At 39.2% G+C, this 20047-nt stretch overlaps 1 protein-coding gene across 32 annotated transcripts in view; it reads left to right on the forward strand.

Annotated features, from left to right (window-relative positions):
• CACNA1C (calcium voltage-gated channel subunit alpha1 C) overlaps positions 1–20047 on the forward strand; it is a 484401-nt gene that overhangs the window by 298985 nt on the left and 165369 nt on the right. For all 32 annotated transcript variants that reach the window (XM_074584499.1, XM_074584530.1, XM_074584575.1 and 29 more), the window contains exons 6-7: positions 14521–14682; positions 16553–16749. In XM_074584499.1, coding sequence (XP_074440600.1) covers positions 14521–14682; positions 16553–16749 — 359 coding nt within the window. The remainder of the gene's footprint in view (positions 1–14520; positions 14683–16552; positions 16750–20047) is intronic.

A 20047-nucleotide genomic window follows, 5' to 3' on the forward strand; every position in this document is an offset into this window, starting at 1 on the left:
CCGTACTTGTATTTTCAGTAAGGTCCTCTGCTGACCACCCAGATTTATGTGGGCAGAAGACCATGATATCCTTACCAAAACTAGAGAGGAAACTTGACTGTTCCACTAGAACAAAAACTTGCCATATTTTTCTTTTTTTTTCTTTAAAGAACCACAAAATCTAGCCTTGTGATGTGTTCAAGCTTCACTGGAGTCTCCTAGCGGGAGAGAGTTACTCAAAGGCAGTGTAGGTAGGTCTCTAGCACCAGTACTTACATTGTCTACTGGAGATACAACAACCACATAACTGGATAACAGAGGGTTTGAGCAAAAGACCTAAGCCAGACCCTCCTCATGACAGTGCAATGGCTGTCAGTGAAACAACAGCTTGTAACTGGCCAAGTGTATTTTTTTTAGTTAAATGAAATAAGACCAGAATTTTCATGCATGAATGCCTAGAGATGACTACCGTTGCATGTATTTGAATAACTAACTAGCGTAACTAATTTTTGGAACGATGCTGCTGTTGAAGTCCATGATTGCTATGAGTTCATGTGAGAATTGGGCACCTTCAGACAAGGTGAATGAAAAATCTAGACATTTTTACATTTCAGTCTGTCTCAGTGCAATTAGTCCTCACTTGCCCTGAAATGCTGTTCTCTATTAAAATTTACAGTGCTTTCTCAGTCCCAGCAATGTTCTCTAGCCTATATTCATTGCAGTGTTTTCAGTACCACAGCCTTTTTCCATCCTTATCCCAAACTCTCTGGCATTAATCAGGTTGTTTCTTTGAACTTTGTAGTATGTAGGAAAGTATCCTGTCTTTACTTGCAATATCCTGATATCTGAGCCGTTCAGGTGTGTATATATGATACCACATTTGCCGCATCCAGCAATGAAGATGAGAAGTAAAAGAATCCCCAGGGGCTCTATGAGAAGAGTAACACATGAGGAAAGTTTTGCCCATTTGAGAGGTGCTGGATTGGCAAAGTCCTCCAGTTGGATCTGTTTTTAATTTGCCATATTGCTGCAGGTAGGTGAAGCAAGGAAATCCCAGGGGTCATAGGAATGGATTTTTTTCTGTCTAGTTGTTGTCTGTGTGGGACACTGCCTAAGTGCATTGTGTGTACTAGATTATGTCCATTTTTGGGGAGAAATAAGAGAAAAAGGCTTTCAAGTGCTTACAAGGTGTTTAGGCTATAGTCCATGTTTTCCAGTGAAGATTGTTCTTAACTCTAAGACTGGCAATATTTCTTTTTTTTTTTCTCTCCCCTTTTTTAAGGAATATGATCTAATCTAATAATTTCAAGTCATAGAGGAATTCTGTCTGTATGATCTCATAATTCAAAGATACCCCACCACTGAAAGTAAAATATGGGGGGACTTTTACAGCAAAATACAGGGTAACTTACTGAATTTAAGACAGTAGGGAAATGTCAGACTCACCATGGTAGTCCTCCTAATGGGGATTCCGTCCCCAGCACCTGACTGTCTGGCCTGTGATTGCCCTCCTACTTGAGTTTGCGGTGCCCTTCCCAGCCACTGAGACAACTCAGCTCAATCTATTGCAACGATTCCGTTTTGCAGCCATTGAAATAAATACACACAATGCAGTTATTTGGCTTGCATTTGTGATTTACTTTTTTTTTTTTTAGTGCACAATTGAAACTTGCAGCTGTAATTTCTCATTGTTTTCTGCACAGACCAAGAAAATTAACACCACTTTATATATTTGAGGTAATAATGTAATTGAGGTAATAAACAGACAATTCAAGAAGTCCAAAATGACATCTCTTTTAAGAACCATGCGTTTTTGGAATATGGCAAAGAAATGTGAGCCATTGGCTGTTTCTATATGTTGAATAGCACATATTAAGTCTTAAGTTTTAAGCAAATACTAACTGACAGTCAGGAAGGCAATTTTTTTCAGAATATGTGTGCTTCTGGCAAAGTATAGTTGGCAGTCATCTGTTTTGCACGTGGTTTGCGTTTGTACACTCACTGGTGGAGCTAGAGGCTTAAATTTACCCTCCTGTTGCGAGGTTATGGTATAACGGGCATACCACTGGAGAATTCTGACTTACCTTCAATGTGAGGAGATAGGAGAAGTGGCCTGATCAAAGCTTCCAAAGTGTGAAAGGTTTGTGTGCAAGTACAAAAGACTGGAGTAAGATGGAGGAACTGCCATCAAACCTATATGGTAAAGGTCATTGACAACAGAGGGAATTACTGCAAATATATTTGGTCAAAGTTTGGCTTCCAAAACTTAATTTTGCCTTAAACTTTGTTGTTGCATTTAATAATGTCAGCTTTTGCCAAGTCCAGTTCCTTTTTTTTCTCTTGGGCTCTAAAATCTGTAGGAAACGTGCTCTTAAGCAGATTTCTTAAGTTCTCCTTCATTCTTGAGCAAGACTTCTCAACCATCTGTAGCATCTCTCCAGCACATACAGCACCGTGTGAGGACAAGTTGCATCACCTTTCCCATGTCATTGCCTAGCTGTTTTTAATCTCAAGTGGCCAATTTGTTTTGCTTTCGTTACAAATGGGAAGGGAGTGGAGAAAAAAGGAGAGAACAGTCTGAACCAAATGTCCTCATTAAGGTTATTTCTTCATAGTTAACTTAAAACTCTACACATGCTTGCAAGTCCTTTATTTACTTAGGTCACCGTTACACAAGGGAGTGATTTGATTCCAGTGTAGCATCTCCCATAGGTATAGATCATTCCCATGAGTAGGGCTTACACAATCAGGACCTAAAGCATGTTTCCTTGAGTGGTACAATGTGTAGAATGATGTCATTTATGGCAGAAGAGGTTAACTCGGTGTAGCAAAAATGGGTTTGTCTTACTGAAGAAGATTACTCACAGAGGCACAGACTTCTTGTTGTAATAAAGATTTCTCTCATATTTAAGGAATGCCAATGAAAACAGGGAAATATTTATTATTTGATCTTGGCTATGTAGCTCTTTTAAAAATAGCACTAACTACGAATGTACCAAATAACCGTGTCAGCCTTTATCCTACCAATTACTGTGCCTGCTGGCATGATTATTCAACATGTCTTCACAACAGAACAAAGCAAAAAAATCCCAATACCATAACGTGGGACCACATCAGGGTGTAGACAGTCCCTTCCAAATGAAGAAAATAAAACCCACGCTGACATCAAAGAGCAGGCGTGGAGATAGTCAAAAAATCCTAGCTTGGCTTAAAAAGAGGTTTTTCAGAAGTGCTGTGGGTGGATCAGAATTTCTTTCTAGCACCTTTTTTTGATTCTTCAAGTACTGCCCGGAGTTCTCATTCAGAATGGACATAGGGCATGGCTCTCAGAGAGAGCCCATGCCATCAAGATGCTTGTCCTAAACCATCTGAAAAATCTAAGAATGCCATCTGCTGTCTCCTAAGAACAGTTTGCGTTGTTGTTTAGATATGCTTTTGTCTGTACCATAAAGGAGCAGAAGTATACATACAGATTGTATCTAACTCGTATCAGCAGGAGTGTGCTGGGTTCCCAGTTGCTCACTTGTAATTGTTGGCTGTTGCTGCTTCCGTGACGGGCAAGGGAAGATATTGCTGCTCCACATCAAAATAGTAAGGATGTGGTCTGCTCTGTATTCTTCTTACGTTGCCTCCCAGATGACGTTTACTGCATCTGATGTCATCCCAAGCTTACATTTCATACTTCGATTCCAATTGGCTAAATTTTGCATTGCTTATTAATTTAAGAACTTGTAAGGAATGATTTGAAGTCCTTTGTTCATTTTCTCCAAAATGAGTGTACGTCTATTCATTTGTTGATGAACTGTTGGGATTTTTTAACATGCCTGAAACTTTCTCATCCTGTCTCGAAGAAGTGATTAACACACTCTGGGTAGCATTTGTCTCAGACGTGGGACACAAGAGAGTTCATAGAAGAGTGTTCTGCTCAGGACACGAGGCGATACATGGATGCTCCATGACTATGGCATCATTTCAATTAATTCCGTTTGCCCCAGCCTTCCAAAAGCACTGTTAGATGCCTGTGGCCATTGTTGTGATTTTCACAAAGCATTATCAAAATATCAGCAAAGCACAGAGCAGCGGACCAGTCAGATAGTTCTCTCAACTAGTGAATAAATTTTAAATCTCCTGCTTAGTCTCCAAAGAAGTTATTTTTTTTCAGATGCGATCTGAATTTGTAATAATATCGCATGTTATTATGTTGTACAAGTGCTATAGGAGGAAAAAAACCAATGCACACTGAACTAAGAGGAGGCAAATCTGAGGAAATATATTTAAAAATTTCAGTGGCTACATATATCTATTGGAGACCTTCCCTCTTCTCTTTAATCTGGCTTCTCCAAAATCAGATATTGCCTTCTGAGTTACGTCTGCTTGGTATTACTGTGCTAGTTCAGAACATGCGAATATCGGCTGGTATGAACAACTAAGAAACTTTTCTGTGCTTAATATGTTCACTGATGGAACAAATAATTTATTGTTCTGATCATGGAGAAGTAAAGACCAAAGGCAAACTACAGGACACCTAACCCGCCCAGTCTCTTAACACGTTATCAAAGTTTTCTTTCTGCCAGGGAAACGGGAAGGAGATCAGACATCTTTCTTAATCTCCCTTTTTCCCAGAAGCAAATCCAATTCCTGTTTAACACATGTAACAATAACCTATCCCATATGTGTTTTGCCCTTTGTTGCAACTATTTTTTCTGAGTTGTCTGAATAGCTACGCCTCTTATTTTTTCAGTTTTAGATTATCTTCTCCTGGTTTGCCCTACCACATCAATCACAATTCAGAAAACATCTGCTAGCCCTCTGCAAAGAATCTTTTTTTCAACTTAATTAATGCTAAAGCTGCTCAGCGTTTTTACATCAGAAGCATTTTTGACAGAAAGTAGTTCATGGAATAAAAGAAATAGAAGAAATTATAAAAACTCTATTTTTGTCACTTTTTTCATAAGTCTTACTAAATTTTTTGTTTTCTTTAGGAGTGGAAAGATCCTTAGAAATTCAATTTTGTTATCAGATTACAAAACCTCCTCTCTAAATTTTCTTTAAGCGTCTCATCTTTCAATTAGATACCATTCTTGCAGAGGACTTCCCTTTTTGAAGGCAGTAGTACACACCTGGTGTGAGAACTGGGACATATCAAATGCTATAGAGCTTAGAAATATAATCTGTTAGTTTGATTTCTTTTATATTACTGCTAACACATTAAACTAGCAGCCTGGCTGACATTTCTGTCTTGTTTTGCACTGGCTGTTGGTTGACTTTTTCTGCAATAAATGTTGTTCCTTGTTCTGCAATTGACGTTTTCTTATAGGTTGTTGCTGTACGTTGCTTTTTAATATGTATTGGCAGTTACTAAAAGCTAAAGTCCCTTTTAATCAGGTTTGATGTCTTTGTCAGAAATAAAACCAGTATATCCATATACACAAGCTTTATGAAGGCCTTTTTTAAGTCTAACAGTTCCATTGTTTAGTGTAAGTAGCACCCAATGAAAGAATTTAGGGTTGAGTCTCACCCTTGCTCTCACAATATAGGTGAAAATTTAAACTCAAGGTTTAGCCCATCTTTTGCTTTTCACATTCCAGTGTTGAGATCGTTATTTCACTTAAAATCTTTACTTTGGAGGGGGCCAAATTCCACTTGGATTTATATTTGTAGACTTCTGTATCTGTAAAGAATTTAATTTAGCTGTTCAGTCTGCAGCAGGAGAGCCTTACGATGCCCTCTTGACAGCTTATTATATGTAAAAGGAAATTAAAAATAATTAAATGTTTAGTGCCGATGCATTCCAGCAATATATATACAGCCTGTACAAAAATCTTTTTAATTGTGCAAGTCATAAAAAAGCTACAAAGAAAGTTAAAGTAAATATCAATAAAGAACCATTCTTTCATCTGACAAATACATCTTTGCGAAAACTGCAACCATTAATTTTTATGTCCAAACATACTGGAGCTACCTAGTGAGCTAAAGAAGGTTTTGCTTATTATATCAGAAGGCATTTTTTCCCCTAAAGCTATTTTATTATCTGATGCCTTCAGGCAGAGTTTTAAGTCTAATCAGATTTATAAAAATAAAAAGCAACAGTCTTTTCAGCATGGAAAAGAAAAAAAGCTGGAGTTTTAGGTATTCAGAGATGGGACTGATTAACTACTGAATAGATGGGTCCCTAAATACAAACTCTTTTTTAAAACTAAGAGACAAAGTTGTTTAGGTTTGTCTGGCCATATCTTTTCAAGGATTTTATCATTGTACCATGCGTTTTCATTAACAGCGTTTTTAATAGTTTAAAAAGAGAAAACAAATCCCGCGTGTGTATCAAGACAGTAATATAGCAGTGATCACACAATGTGTAGTTCACATCGATTCTTTCATTACCTGATCAGGTAACTTTCTATTTTTAGGTTCTCAAAATACACCTGAAAACGCTAAATGACAGCGATTTTGAAAATGTCATGCTATGTCTCTCCAGAGCCTAGTCCCAAATATGCCCATTAAGCACTATCTAAATTTAAAAGGTGGAGTGAGTTTTCTTCTCTAGGGCTATATAGCCTGTTTTTGTCATAAACAGTGTTGCACTTCTACATAAATAGCCATTTAAAGAAAAAGTTTGAGGGTTTATCCTGTATTTTGTTGCCCTTTTTCTATCATAAGGATGTAAAACTTAGTGTAGCTCATGGTATGCCAGTTATGATAAGTGTGGAGCGTTTAACCTGCAAAAAGAGCAATTTTTGTCATCAAAGTATTTTTCTCCAAGTACTTTAAGACTGTAATATTGTCATCCCTGGATGCATTTTTGCATTTGCAGGATCCCCGTTAACATTTGTTACTTTGCTAGCTTTTACCTTTTCTAAACCTGTTCACAAGTGATAAGTTAGGAAGAGCATCAGGAGAAGGAGCTCAGACAACTAAAATATTCTTCAATATCGGGGGGGTTGGAATTAGATGATCTTTAAGGTCCCTTCTAACACAAACGATTCTATTATTCTATGATTATTTAGTGGTGAAAAAAAAGGGCTAATGTCCACTTACCTGGAGAGCTATGAGAATACAGTTAAAAATAACACTGTTCATGACCCTGAGATTTTGACAACTTTACAAAGGTATTTGTAACTCAACAGTCATTCGTCCTCCACTTAAACACTGGTATGCTCACAATTGAGACCCAAGTGCTTTGAGCCCATTCCTGCTACCATGATGCTTTGGCACTTACAGGTGTCCATAGTTCCTTGTTTCAAAAACTACATCCTTAGGACACAGTAATGTGTGTAGTCATTCCTCAGAGCTGCGTAGAAACAGCGTTTGGCATTATGAAATAAAGTTCTTTAATTGTTATCTCAGTTCAGAGGTTACCTAACTATTGGTTTGGGGTTTTTTATGTTCACTTGACCAGACTAAAGACATCACAGCATTTTGACACATTCCTATACAAGTTTTCTCACTGAATCCAGTGGGACAGGGCTAGACAAAAATTTGCTCCTGTACTGGAGCTTGAAAGTCTTTGTCACAGTTGTGCTTGAGCAAGAATAAATTAAAAAAAGTGGAAGTGCGATGGATCATTTCACTGAGAACTGGTGCAGTCTTCTGGCCAGGCTGTCTTTGGTTTTGCATAGCTCTGTAGCGAGAGGCGCAAATAAAAGTTCTTCCTATTTGTGATCTTTCACAATGATTAAGTATAGATAAAACCTTTACAATGACCCCAAGAACAGTTTTCTCAGAGAGTCCATGTTCATCCTGTCAGCAGAAAACCAAAGTTATTTCCTGGGAAAGGGCAACAGCTGATCCTTGCTGGCCTAGGAACTGCCAGGGCTCCTGCATGCCCTTTACCTCCTTCACTTTCAGCCCATCTTTAGGAGTCGCTGTCTGGCAGTGAATACTCGACCTCATTCTCCCCCCTCTCAGTATAAGACTACTTTACAGCGCATTGTGGTCTTTGTTCAAAACAGCCTCAAAGTTAACTTAGCAGACTTCATTTGTGTTTTTGCTCAAAATTGTCTTTTTTTCTGTAATGTGCAATTTTCAATAGGTAGTTGCTGCTTTTCTATTCATGCTCCTTCTCTGTATGCAGATAGCTGCATAGGAGAGACGCTATACTTTTTTTTTTTTTTTTTTTTTTTAAAAACATTAAAAGTCTGTAGCTCATGCCTGGACCTCATCCTCAGCTGAATTGAGCTAAGATCAAATGGCTGGAGAATAAAGTAGAGCTTATAGGAGCTACCTAATGTGTTGGGACTGGAAAGATGAGGAAGGTCTTCTAATCAGCAAGTAACTTTATAAGAAAGTGAACACTTACGTACTTTGAACAAAAAGGTATTAAAAAAGGCTAAAGCCCTTCCAGCAGAGGGGAGAAGGATGCTTCTATCAGTGGCAGTACAGGTTTCTCCCATCAGAGAGGCAAAGAGCCAAAGGCAGTCTGTACATTTATCCCACTGTCTTCCTCATGCACCCAAAAGCTGGGGCTGTGTGGCCAGCATGCTGCGGGCAAGCTGTCTTCTTTGGCTGTCTAAATGAGGTTAATCTGACAAGCAGAGGATACTGAAGATGGATCGCTTCCCAAGAGAAAAGGATTCAGAAGGAAGAGCTGGGGTTTGTTGTGGCTTTTGTTTTTGTTCTGTTGTTCCTATCTCACCTCAAATGATGAGGCAAGGGCAGTATTGACAAATATAAAACAATTGTGTTCGCGTACATATGCCCATTTGTATGAATCCCCTTTTGTGTGTTATGTGTGTATTTCAGTTTGAAAAGTCAATGAAAACATGGTTTGAAAGTAGAGGAATGAGAACACTGGGAGAAGATACCAAAACTTTCTATTTATTCCAGCACGTGGTTTTGAATTGTATGTTCGTGTATGTTTAAATGGCATTACCTACTCCAAAATAGTCACTGTTCAGCTTGAGAAATGTCTTTCCTAGTTTTTCTTTCTTTTCACTTCAGCTAGTTTTCTGTCCTGTGTCGTGTCTTTCCTTCCTATTCCAAGACCCTCTCTATTATTCTTGAAATAGAAATGACATCTGCAGCCCCAAGAACGCTGCACTACACCCACAGAATTTGCTTTATCTAGCAATCTGCCACTAATATTTTGAGACTCCAGCAAGACAGCAAAGGAGTACCTCCCCAGATTTTTTTCTGTACAGCTGTCCTTAACTGAACTGTGCCATATCAGTTCCCTTCGCAACACTGGTGAAGAAAGTCCTCAATGTTTTCCCTCACGAATCATTGCAGATGCACTTATCTAAGATATCTTACCATGACTGCGGACCATTTTGTGATAAAAATGTCTGTTGTTTCCTTTAAAATTGCTATAAAACCTTTCAAAGTTATGAATAATTAATGTTTTTAAATTTTCTTAGCCAATGCCTATGTTTATTAACTGATAAACATCCACTTGGGGGAATATTACTGGTTCTATTGCTTATGCTTTGGAAATAGAGCTAACTGTAGTGGCAGTCTCTTAGTGTATCATCAGAAATAACTGCGATTTGTGGGTAGGCCTAGCTCATGGCTGGGGATGGTGCATAAACTCTACCACTTAAGAGTGGTTCCCAGAAGTGAGCTGACTCAGGCGCTGTGCTGAGTCACAAACCCTCCCCTGCTTCCTCCTTGCTTGCAGAAAGTAGTAGTTTTCTTCTGAACTATATTAGCAGAAAAATAATTACCTCCCACACCCTTGGCACTGGCTTAAGTACAAAAATGTGTGTGTGTGTGTGTACGTGTCAGGAGGCGGGGGAGGTATGGATGGAGTTGAAAGTCCTCTCCTTTCCCTTTTATTCCTGCTTATTCCCAGAAGGTCATTTGTATGAGGCTCTGCCTGCTCATACTCCTGGTTCGGGCAGCACCATGGTTTAGGCAGAATCAGTGAAGGAGTAGACTCAGGATACGCTTTCTCTGAAGATCTGGACTACCAATATGATTAGAACAAGAAGCTACTCTGTCCAGCAAACCAAGTTTGATCCAAAATTGAAGACACGTGAAAATGTGAGATAGAGCTGTGCTTGGAAAGGCCCAAATGTTTTTTCTAAGACCAACCTACCATTAGTTTCCTTGGATGTGTTCCACAGTGCAACAATGCCAAGTGCATTTTAGCAGCTAGGTCCAGTGCACGGGTTTTTTTGTGCCATCTTGCTGAGCGTTGGTCAAAATCCAAAAAAGCTTGTAAGTACACAATGGGGTATGTAGGTAATCCCATTCTTTTAGGTACAGACACTTACGTGCTTAGAGATAAGCACGTTCTTCAATAACTGCCTGAATTGACGAGACAGCAACCAGCCCCTCTCATGATTGTCTTCCTGAGAGGAAAATACAGCGTCAAATAATAGCTCTAAAACACCTGAAGCATCCCTAACAGTCTATTTCCCATAGCTTTGGGAAAGATCAATGTTGGTTGGTGTAAGCTCTTTTCCTTCTCTCTTCCCCATTCCCCACTTGTGCCCTAAACCTTTGGCGCAGTCCTCTAGAGGCTGAAAAGGGCTTGACCTGGTATAAAAAGCAATGTTGTTCACATGTAATAAATATTTAAAATGTTTTATCAGTGTAAATAAATGCTAGATTGTGTGAGCCCAGGGAATGGCATTGATGTGTTTTGCTTACTGAAACATTTATGGAGTCAATGTCAGCCAACAGAATGCAGCCAAGAGGTTTTGGTTTTTTAAGGTAAACTGAAGTGCTTTTAAAATAAATACTAAGAGCTGTTTAATATCTTCAATTATTAAAAGAAGAAAAACATGGTCTGAAAAACTGCAAACAATCCCTTTTGTGGCACTTTCCCTAACCTCTGTGCAGTTATCTCTTTGTCCAGCCTGGAGTGAGCTCCTCAAGGCAGATGCTGTGCCTTCCCAGATGTCTAGAGAGTGTCTAGCACGTGGAGAGAGCTTCCACGAATGAATAAATACATTTAGAATGCCAAATATTTGAAAACCATTTATTTTTCTATTTACTTGCCAGGACGTAAGTTCAGGACTCTGCGTTTATAGTTGGCCAATGATGGCATTGCCAACCCCTACAAAGCAGTGTAAAAACACAGCTTTTTCACTCTGCAGTGGGAAGGCAGTTATTGGCATCACTGACTTGAAATCCAGAGGCCAGCTTTTCAGTCTGATCAGGTCACCAGGCCTTCTGATTTAATTATGATTATAAGCTGCACAGCTCATTGCTAGGAATGCAAGCCTTACCTCCAACACAGGAGAAAATGCCAAAGATGTGCAATGGCGTATTAAAGAGAGCATCAGGCAAGTGGTAACTGTATTGCCCCTGTATTGTGACCACGCATGTTGGGCAATATCTACGTGTCACTTTTGTACAAAGATTAAGAGCATGAGGTGGGACAGAGAAGTAATTTTTTAATAAGTTCAACTGTCTTTACATCTTCTGCACAGGGGAAAGAGCATGTAAAATTGGTTAGAAAAAGCTTTGTATGTAAGGGGGTGATTCACCTTGACTTACCCTGATCAGAAATGTGTCTGATCATCCACAGACACTGATCTGCACCTCTCAGATTTCAGAACACAGATTTGATGTGTTTTGAAGCATGTGTTTTTTTATTAAAATAGTGTCTCTGTTTGTTCTACTTACCCATGGCTTTCCCAAATCCTTTAATCCTTTTTATCTGCTCTCCCTGTTCCTCCCCCCTTGCTACTACACCAACTTTTTTGTTTGTCCAGGCCTGGTTCCTTTTTGCCATTCTTTGCAACAGCTGTTCATGTTGCAAGTAGCTGCCTGAACTGAGAAGAAATGAATTCACTGGCAGCATCTATATTGCAGCAACAAGCCTGACAACAACTTGGGGAGCTACTTCCCCTTCTACAAGTAGCTTTCATTACATCTTCTGAGAGGACGTTTGTAAAGTTGCTGCATAGTTAGTGGTTTTAAACTTTTAGAAACTCTCTGAGTACTTTAATGCTAATGTATGGAGGCTTGCTAATTAGTGGAATCATCTGGATTTAAAACCAGACTGCCCTAACCGGGTGCTGCACAGCACACACGTCAGTTCATGCTAACAGTATTCAGTAGCTGATCTTTTCTTCAAAGTTGGTTTATTATCCTCAAGAAGCTTTTCTCTGATTAAGCTAGCTGAAGCACCTGTTAATCTTCTGGTGGTACATGTTCACCTTCACTGTCTAAACACTTTGTCATCTCATGTTTACGTTGCAAGCCTTTGATTTCACAAGCACTGCTTTGTTAACGCAAAAGGCATTGGTTTGTGCAGATATTATCTTCTCTGGATATCTGTAGTACACTGAAGCACTTTCATGGCATGAGTGGTAATGAAGCTACATTCAAAATGAGAGCTTTTTGTTCATCATTGTGTCCGTCCTCAGTACTCACTCACTCACGCACTGAATATACCCCATGATGAATTTTAAATGAATAATAATAAAAACTAAGGGTAAATTACATAAGACCTGGTATTAGATCTCTTGACCTGCTAATCTTGGCTACAATTTGCATTAACAAGGCTCCCAAAATCACTAAAAATGGAGGCCTTTATTTTCTTTAGTGTAGATTTATTTGAAGCTACAAATATTTCAATCTGCAAAGTTTGTAGGTTTTTTTCAGGTTCATAGTCATCTGTAGTCTTTTAACTTTCTTCTTGTACAGTGTTTGGGAGAAAGTGGGACATTGTTTTAATTTTCTGATGAATGTTACGTTCTCAACTGCTGTAAAGTATTGGAGTGATGTTGATGGGGACTGCAATTCATTTTCTGTATATATTTAGAATTAATAAGCTGAATGAGGCGAGCATCTAGGGGAAAAGGTTGACTGCCTCATGTAATCACAGCAATATTATTTTCCCCAGGGGCATTGCTTATCCAAAGTAAGTACCTAGAGGTAACTGAGTGAGCAGAACATCCCACTTTTGTATGGAATGAGTTTTGATCCTGTCAGTATTGTATTTCATGTAAGGATCTCTTTGTTAAAGCCAGAATGTTTCATGCTGAATATCACTCCCTTCAGATAGTAACATGAACCATTAAGAGATAACTGAACTGACTGCAGACTGAAAAAATGTTCTGACTGAAGGGATGCTAGTAGCCAGCTTTAGATTACTAGCAGGCAGGGAATGATCTTGCTGGCCTGGCAGCTGATGCCACCTTTGATTGCTTCTGGTGTGTTCCATCGTGGCTGGGGAGCAAATGCAAGGCCTTAGCTGTGAATTGACAAGTGGATTAGCTACGAGTGAAAATGCTTGTCAAGAGATGTGTCATCCTTATTAGAAAGTATTTAAATCAGTAAAAAAAAAAAAATTAATAAAAATGAAAAACGAAGATCTTAGATGATAGATTTTAAAAGTTAATAGTTATCACAAGCACTCTTGGCAAACGTATAACAGACATTTACAACTCATGAATCACGTTTTTCAAAAATCACAGCTAATATCAACTTCTCCGAGGAGACGACAGCATTTGCAGAAGACATTAATGGCTTCTGGCTCTCAGTCATTGCAAAATCATAAGCTCGTAATTGTTCTGATCTGGCTGTTTGTAGACTACAGAGTTCTAGAGGTCTCTCAATACTTCCAGCATTAATAACTTGCCAGTGACAGTGGTTGCCATCACTGCCACCAGTGATAATAACTTTAAGACTTCGTAAACGCAAATCCTTACTAAAGACTTATGGGGCTGGCTTTGTTATTCTGGTTTTACAAATGAGGAGAAGACAGAGAGAGGGCCATGAAACTGCAGCTTGAGTCAGCTGCATCTGAGGGTACAGCTGCTTAGCGCTTTAGCAAACTCTAACTTTTGTCTCGCTCATGATTAGGACTTACACCAGTCTCATGCTTTAACAACAGTTGTGTAATAATATTCTATTCATAGCACTTTCTGGGGACCTCGAAAACCTTTGTTACAGAGTGATCCCTGCATCTTGGGGCAAAACCAGCAGCACTGCTGGTTCTGGCTCTCCCTCTGTTCAGGCTGAAGTAAAGTGAGGTGGATCTGGAGTGCAGGGAGATCCTAAGTGGGCCAGGAGCTGTCAGTCAGTATGGGTTCGGTGGTCCTTCAGCAGCTCAGGCTCTGCCTGTGACTGGCTTGACCTCTGGAAGGACCCAGAATTGGAGGAGGAACGTGACTTCAGTTTGCTGTCTCTCCCCACGCTCTGGGGTGCGGCTCTGTGGTACCCCAGCATTTGCTCTCTTGCATATTTCACTGTTCCTCTTGTCCTGGCTCGGTTCTGGTTGTTCTTTGTTTTTCCCATGCTATTAACTCTCCTGAATGCTCTCTGGGGATCAGCTTAGGTCTGGTTTTCAAGGACAAGCGAAATAGATAACGTGTTCCTTCCCCAGGGTGGTGGTATTTCAGTGACAGGTAAAGTAATACCTGTTTTACTTTAGTCTGTGATCCAAGCTGCAATGGTAAATCTGTGAAATGTTGGGGGTCTTCTGAAGGGAGGTGATCTGTAAATGTACTGTACATCTTTACATCATCAAGATAATAAGTTCAGGTGAGGGAGAATGAAGTAAATATGACATATTATTATGCAATTTATAGCCTCTCTAAATTTTGTTCTCTTGCTGATAAGTGCTTCCTTCTGTTCTCTCTGCAGGTCTCCAGGTGGTTTTAAATTCAATTATCAAGGCCATGGTCCCTTTGTTGCATATTGCCCTGCTGGTGCTGTTTGTCATTATTATCTATGCCATCATTGGACTGGAGTTATTCATGGGGAAGATGCATAAGACCTGCTACCATGTGCAAGGGGGACTGATAGGTAAGGGGAACACTATATCATACATACAAAGATTTTCTGAGGGAGGCTTTCCCCTTATACAATGGAGCATTTGTGCTGGCACGGGAGACAGGAGCCTGTTGCTCCCTGCTGTGTCCCTAGCTGGCGTTTCACAGTGGTGGTTCCTCTGTTCTGCTTCTTGAATATGAATCACTTTTGATGTAGAGAGACTGTCTCTGACGGTGAGACTTGCTCATCTTGGGCACAGAGTTGTTGTCCTGTTTGTAAAAGCTACAAGAAAACCAACAATTCCTGATGAACACAGTACTGGACTTTTTAATGTGGACCTTTGGCACTACAAAGCAGCCTGAGTTCTTTAACAAATCTTCCAGAGGCTAAAGCAACGCTAAAGTAGTGATGATTTCACCACTAGCAGACTGAGCTGCAAATGAGATGGCATCACGGAAAGGAACAACTCTTATATTTTAATATTAATCTTGTACACAAATACATCTTCATTTTAAGGTGGTATCACTGTAAAGGAATATCTAATTGAGGCCCAGAGCCACCCCCCCCTTTTTTTTTCTTTTAAATCACAGGCTGTAACTGTGTTTAGAAGTGCAGCTAATAAGAAAGAAAAATCATATTAATGGGAAGAAATTTTTTGCACCAAATCCATCAGGAAAAAAACTTTCAAATTATTTACAGAAAGAAACATTCAAATTTCAAAATAAATAAATTGTATTGTCACTCACTCATCTAACCATCTGCTCTTTTTCATTTGATTTATTTAACTTGAACAGCAGTGGTTCCCCACGTGATGGTGGGTGCCAATGTCTAGGACCCAGTTCAGCTCGTAACCAAGAAAATACTGTAAAGCAGGAAATTGTTTCAGAAGTTTTATATTTTCTGCCTTTATAACAGTTTTAATTTTATGTACATGATGTTAGAACTATAATGAATTACCAGTGTGCTTTAAATCTTTAAAGTGTATATATTTTTCTCCATAGTGTCTGCAACTATTATACATTACAGCATCTAATTCTAATATTGCTATTTCTGGCAAGCTTTAATGATAAGAATGTGGTCAGAACTTCTGGAAATTTATTTCTTTTTTACATATTAGATAAGAAACAAACAATTACCTGTTCCCCAAACATGCATACCTGCACCTGTTACAAATAGGCTCTGAAATCCCTATATTAAAAAATCCTATTGCAGGAATAAAACACTATAAAAGTGTTTTCTGTAGCATTTTGCGATACGCCAAAGCATCTAGGCAGGCTTGTTTTATGGGTTCTCAGATCTTTGGAAACACCTGTACAGAATAAGAGGTGGATAATCAAACAGTAGAGCCTCATAGAGCCTCTGAGTGCCACTGGGCTATTGATAAAATGCCACACAGCTTCTAACCTCCAAAAGAGTAGAGCTCCAGAGACTCTCTGCTGTAATTTAGCAGTAGCCCACCAGCATATCAACCTATCTCCAGAGCACTGAAGCCTGTCTGCTGCAGGGGTTCACCCTCCTCCAACAGAGTGCCACTCAGTGCTGCAGTTCCCTTCCAAGATTAAGCCAGATGCCGGGTGACTGGCGTTTGAAAACACAAGTCGTAACATGCAGCCTAAAGAAATGTAATAGGCTTGATCTAATGTTCCCTCTCATGTTGAAAGATGTTTCAGTTTTGACTGTAAAATTTGACAGCTTGGCCATTATTTTTACAAAAAGAAAGTGAAGCGCAACAAAACATCCCTCTGTCCATTAAAATTAATACAGTTTCTTGCATATTCCTAGAGAAAGCTGTCAAATTCACTGCAAAATGTATTTGTTAAAATCGGATATCCTTCACTCACTTATCAGTGCTCAATAGCAATTAGTTCTCTTCATCTCTGTTTTCTCCCTCCTCTCCTTTAAGATACACCTGCAGAAGATGATCCGTCTCCCTGTGCCCCCCAGTCTGCGCATGGGCGGCAGTGTCAGAATGGCACCGAGTGCAAGGCAGGCTGGGAGGGACCTAAGCACGGCATTACGAACTTTGACAATTTTGCTTTTGCCATGCTGACGGTGTTTCAGTGCATCACGATGGAGGGCTGGACAGATGTACTGTACTGGGTACGTATCCGAAAATGATAAGCTAAAAGCCCTTGCTCATGTGCTCCAGCTATGTTGAAACTTTGGGGCTTTAGCTTTCTTGCTTGTTCTATATAGTGAATGCATGGTTGCCTGCATGGAGCTTTAATTAACTCAGAGTATTAGTGGGTAAAGGTCGGGGGAGCAGGGGAGAGTGTTACCTGGCATGGTTAAATCAAATGTAAGTGTTGACTTTCCATTGATATTTGGCACGTGGCTTATTGGTTTGAAGATTTGCAATGTACCTTTGTTGAGCAGAATGTCATGTAAAGACCCTCTCTGCAGGAGTGAAATATCTCGTACGTCTCCAGATAATTGATGTAGAAGTATTTGTGACAGACAACTGTGTGCTCTACCCATGGCATTAATGCTACAAAGGCACTACACTGATCAGCTCGTAGGTTTTATAAGAAAGGCCTCGTAAATCTGTTTTCATGCCAGCACTGCTACTCCTGATTATGACTTTTATCATAATAGTACTACAATAAATTCTCCGAACTGATATAGGTATCAATCATGGTTACACATTTAGCCAAAACATCTTATCTTTAATCTAAATGCAGTCTCATCTTGTCCTTTACCCTAATTCTGGAAGTTTCAATACTTTAGTTTCTACCTTGTAATTCCTAATGTGTTGGGAAATTCAGTGGCAATACAATTATACAAGGAGTTTAAATCAGATTTAGCCTTCACCTGTAAACCAGCTCTTGCCATCAATTTTTGCAGCAATATGTCATGGTCCAGGAATTTAATTCACACACAGCTCAATCCTGTCTGTAGAAGGCTAACCTGGACTATGACTTTAAAGACTGGCATATTACGAAACCTGATTCTCCAAGATGGTAGGATTTCCAGTGTAAATAAAACTTGTGCTACAATGCACGATGGAATTTAACTCAAGAAGACCCAAAGCACACAAAAGGATAATCTGGACTGAAGCAGCTTGCACTGTTAATGAACATCAGCTTCTCTCTTAAACATGAGCATGAAGCTGCATTCTACCCACCAGTGAGTTTAGAGTTTACAAGATTTCCCTTTGAAGATTTAGCTTATCTGCAATAGATATTCTCTATGTGGAACAGCTAGTAGTTGTCTCTTTATCCTCGTAAATTTAGAGTAGAATTGTGACTCTAGCTTCCTTCTAATGCCTGAGATATAGGGCAGAGATCAAACCACAACGGGAGTCTGGGTCTCAGAGCACAAAAATTGCCTTTACTTGAAAAGAGGGTATAAATTAATAAAATAATGAAGAAAAACAGAAGTTAAGTCAGAAAAGGAACTGCGCAAAACTGCCCCACTGGTCAAATATGTCTATGTATAATACACCTGTCTTTTTATCACATTCTTCCAGATTTTGTGTGATTGAGAGGATTTATAGGTAGTTCAGGGGAAACAGAAAAGAGTAAAAGATATCAGAAATAAACATGAAAATAGCTTTGGCAGTGTGTACCATTCAGTATTGTGAAACCTATCCACAAGTTATCATCATTTTCTCCAAAGGCACATGTTATAAAAGACCCTGCCAATCCCCACACTTTTGGGTCCATGCGTCATTTGAATGACTGGATGTGAATCATTCAGAACTCAGTTATCAGTTATCTAATAACAGGAGCCAAAAGCATGTAGTCACTGCTAAATGATTTTTTACCATGACTGCTGCAGATGGTCTGATTTTTTTTATGGCATCCCTACAGCAACCTGGATTTTAGTGTTGGCTTTTGCTTGGTATTCAGCCAGCTTTTTTCACTGATTTCACGAGCTGTTCTTTTTCCTTTAGAGACAGTATGGTGAACTGAAACCTGAAATTAATACAGATTGATGGTCATTATTTTTAGCGGCATCTGTATAGTTAGACTTTTAGACTATGGTTTTGATAGAATGCTTGCTTTGGAAACAGAAGAAATATTAGTTATCATCAGTTTCTGGTGATTCCTAGACAAGACTACAAAAACTAGAGTTAGCACTGCAGCTAAAATTTCAGTAATTGAGGAGGAGGAGATTTGGTTTCTGAGGAAAAAAACATATCACCTATGTTGAAAGACCATGAAATACAAAGTTGAACACCTGAGCTGACAGACATACTCAGTTAAGCAGCCATAAACAATCCTAAGAGTGCTATTGTCCCATATGACTTTTTGCCTCTTTGTGCTATATTGACAAAATGGATAGAAATCAGCACTGATCGGTGTTTGCCACATGATAGGGAAGGTATCTGAGGTGCAATGGGTATTTCCTTCTGCAGAGAGGTCTGTGGTGCTCTGAGGGCAGATGTTGATTGGGCAATTACTACAGGGCACACCTATGAGAAGCATTGTGACTTTAATATTTATGTGTAGAAACCATCTCTAAACATTCACACTGTTGTTGCATATGTGGATGTTTCAAACCGTATCTATTGTGGTTTATACAGTAAGCTTTATAGTCCATGCAAAAGGCATTCCAGCCTAAGCTAGCAAGAGCAAACGGAAGAGTACTTCTGGGTAGTAAAGAATAGAAAAGATGCGACATTTCAACTTCTGAGAGTGAAGGAAGAATTTTTAGTAAGAGGGGTAGGATATAAACATAGTATTTTAAACACCATGTGAGCCGTTGTTTCTTTAGCGAAGTCTGACTCATCTATAACTCTACTCCCTGGCCTTTCACTTTTCAGCCAAAGAAGAGTGGACTTGTTGTAGACAACCCATTGGGGGCTGCATCTCCACAAGAGTGCAGAGATAGGAAGCTATTCTTTTCTCAAGTAGATAACACTTCAAAAGATCTCCTGGATTCACAGTGAGGTCATGGAAATTAAAATTTTATTTATTAGGAAATAAATCTGCACAGTTAATTAAATTAGAAATCCATACTTAAAGATCCCCTCTCTCCAAGTGCATCCTGAGATAGAGAGCTGGTTGTCCAATGAAACCAGCTTTACACTGAAAAGGAAAGTACAAATAGAAGAATGATATAAGAAAATATTGTCTCCAAATCAGAAAATTTTGTGGCTGAAAATTTTAGGTGATTATTTTCAGAGGTCATTCCTTAAACTTAATAGTGTAATGGGTTAATAGTAAAAGTTCTGAGCATTTAAAGTTCAAGAAGACTATTAGGTTCTTAACTCCTCTGCAATTCAGGGTAGATACCAAGGTTTGAATCTGGGGTCCTGCTGGGGTCAAAGGCAAAATTCCAGTTAATTTCAAAAGGTCAGGATCTCACCTTCTATTTTGTAAAATCTTGATCATGCTGTTGAGATTCTCCACATGCAGTCATGTGTACAACATGAGGACTTACAGATGCCTAA

This window comes from Larus michahellis, chromosome 1, assembly GCF_964199755.1.
Source record: "Larus michahellis chromosome 1, bLarMic1.1, whole genome shotgun sequence".
Taxonomy (NCBI): Eukaryota; Metazoa; Chordata; class Aves; order Charadriiformes; family Laridae; genus Larus; species Larus michahellis.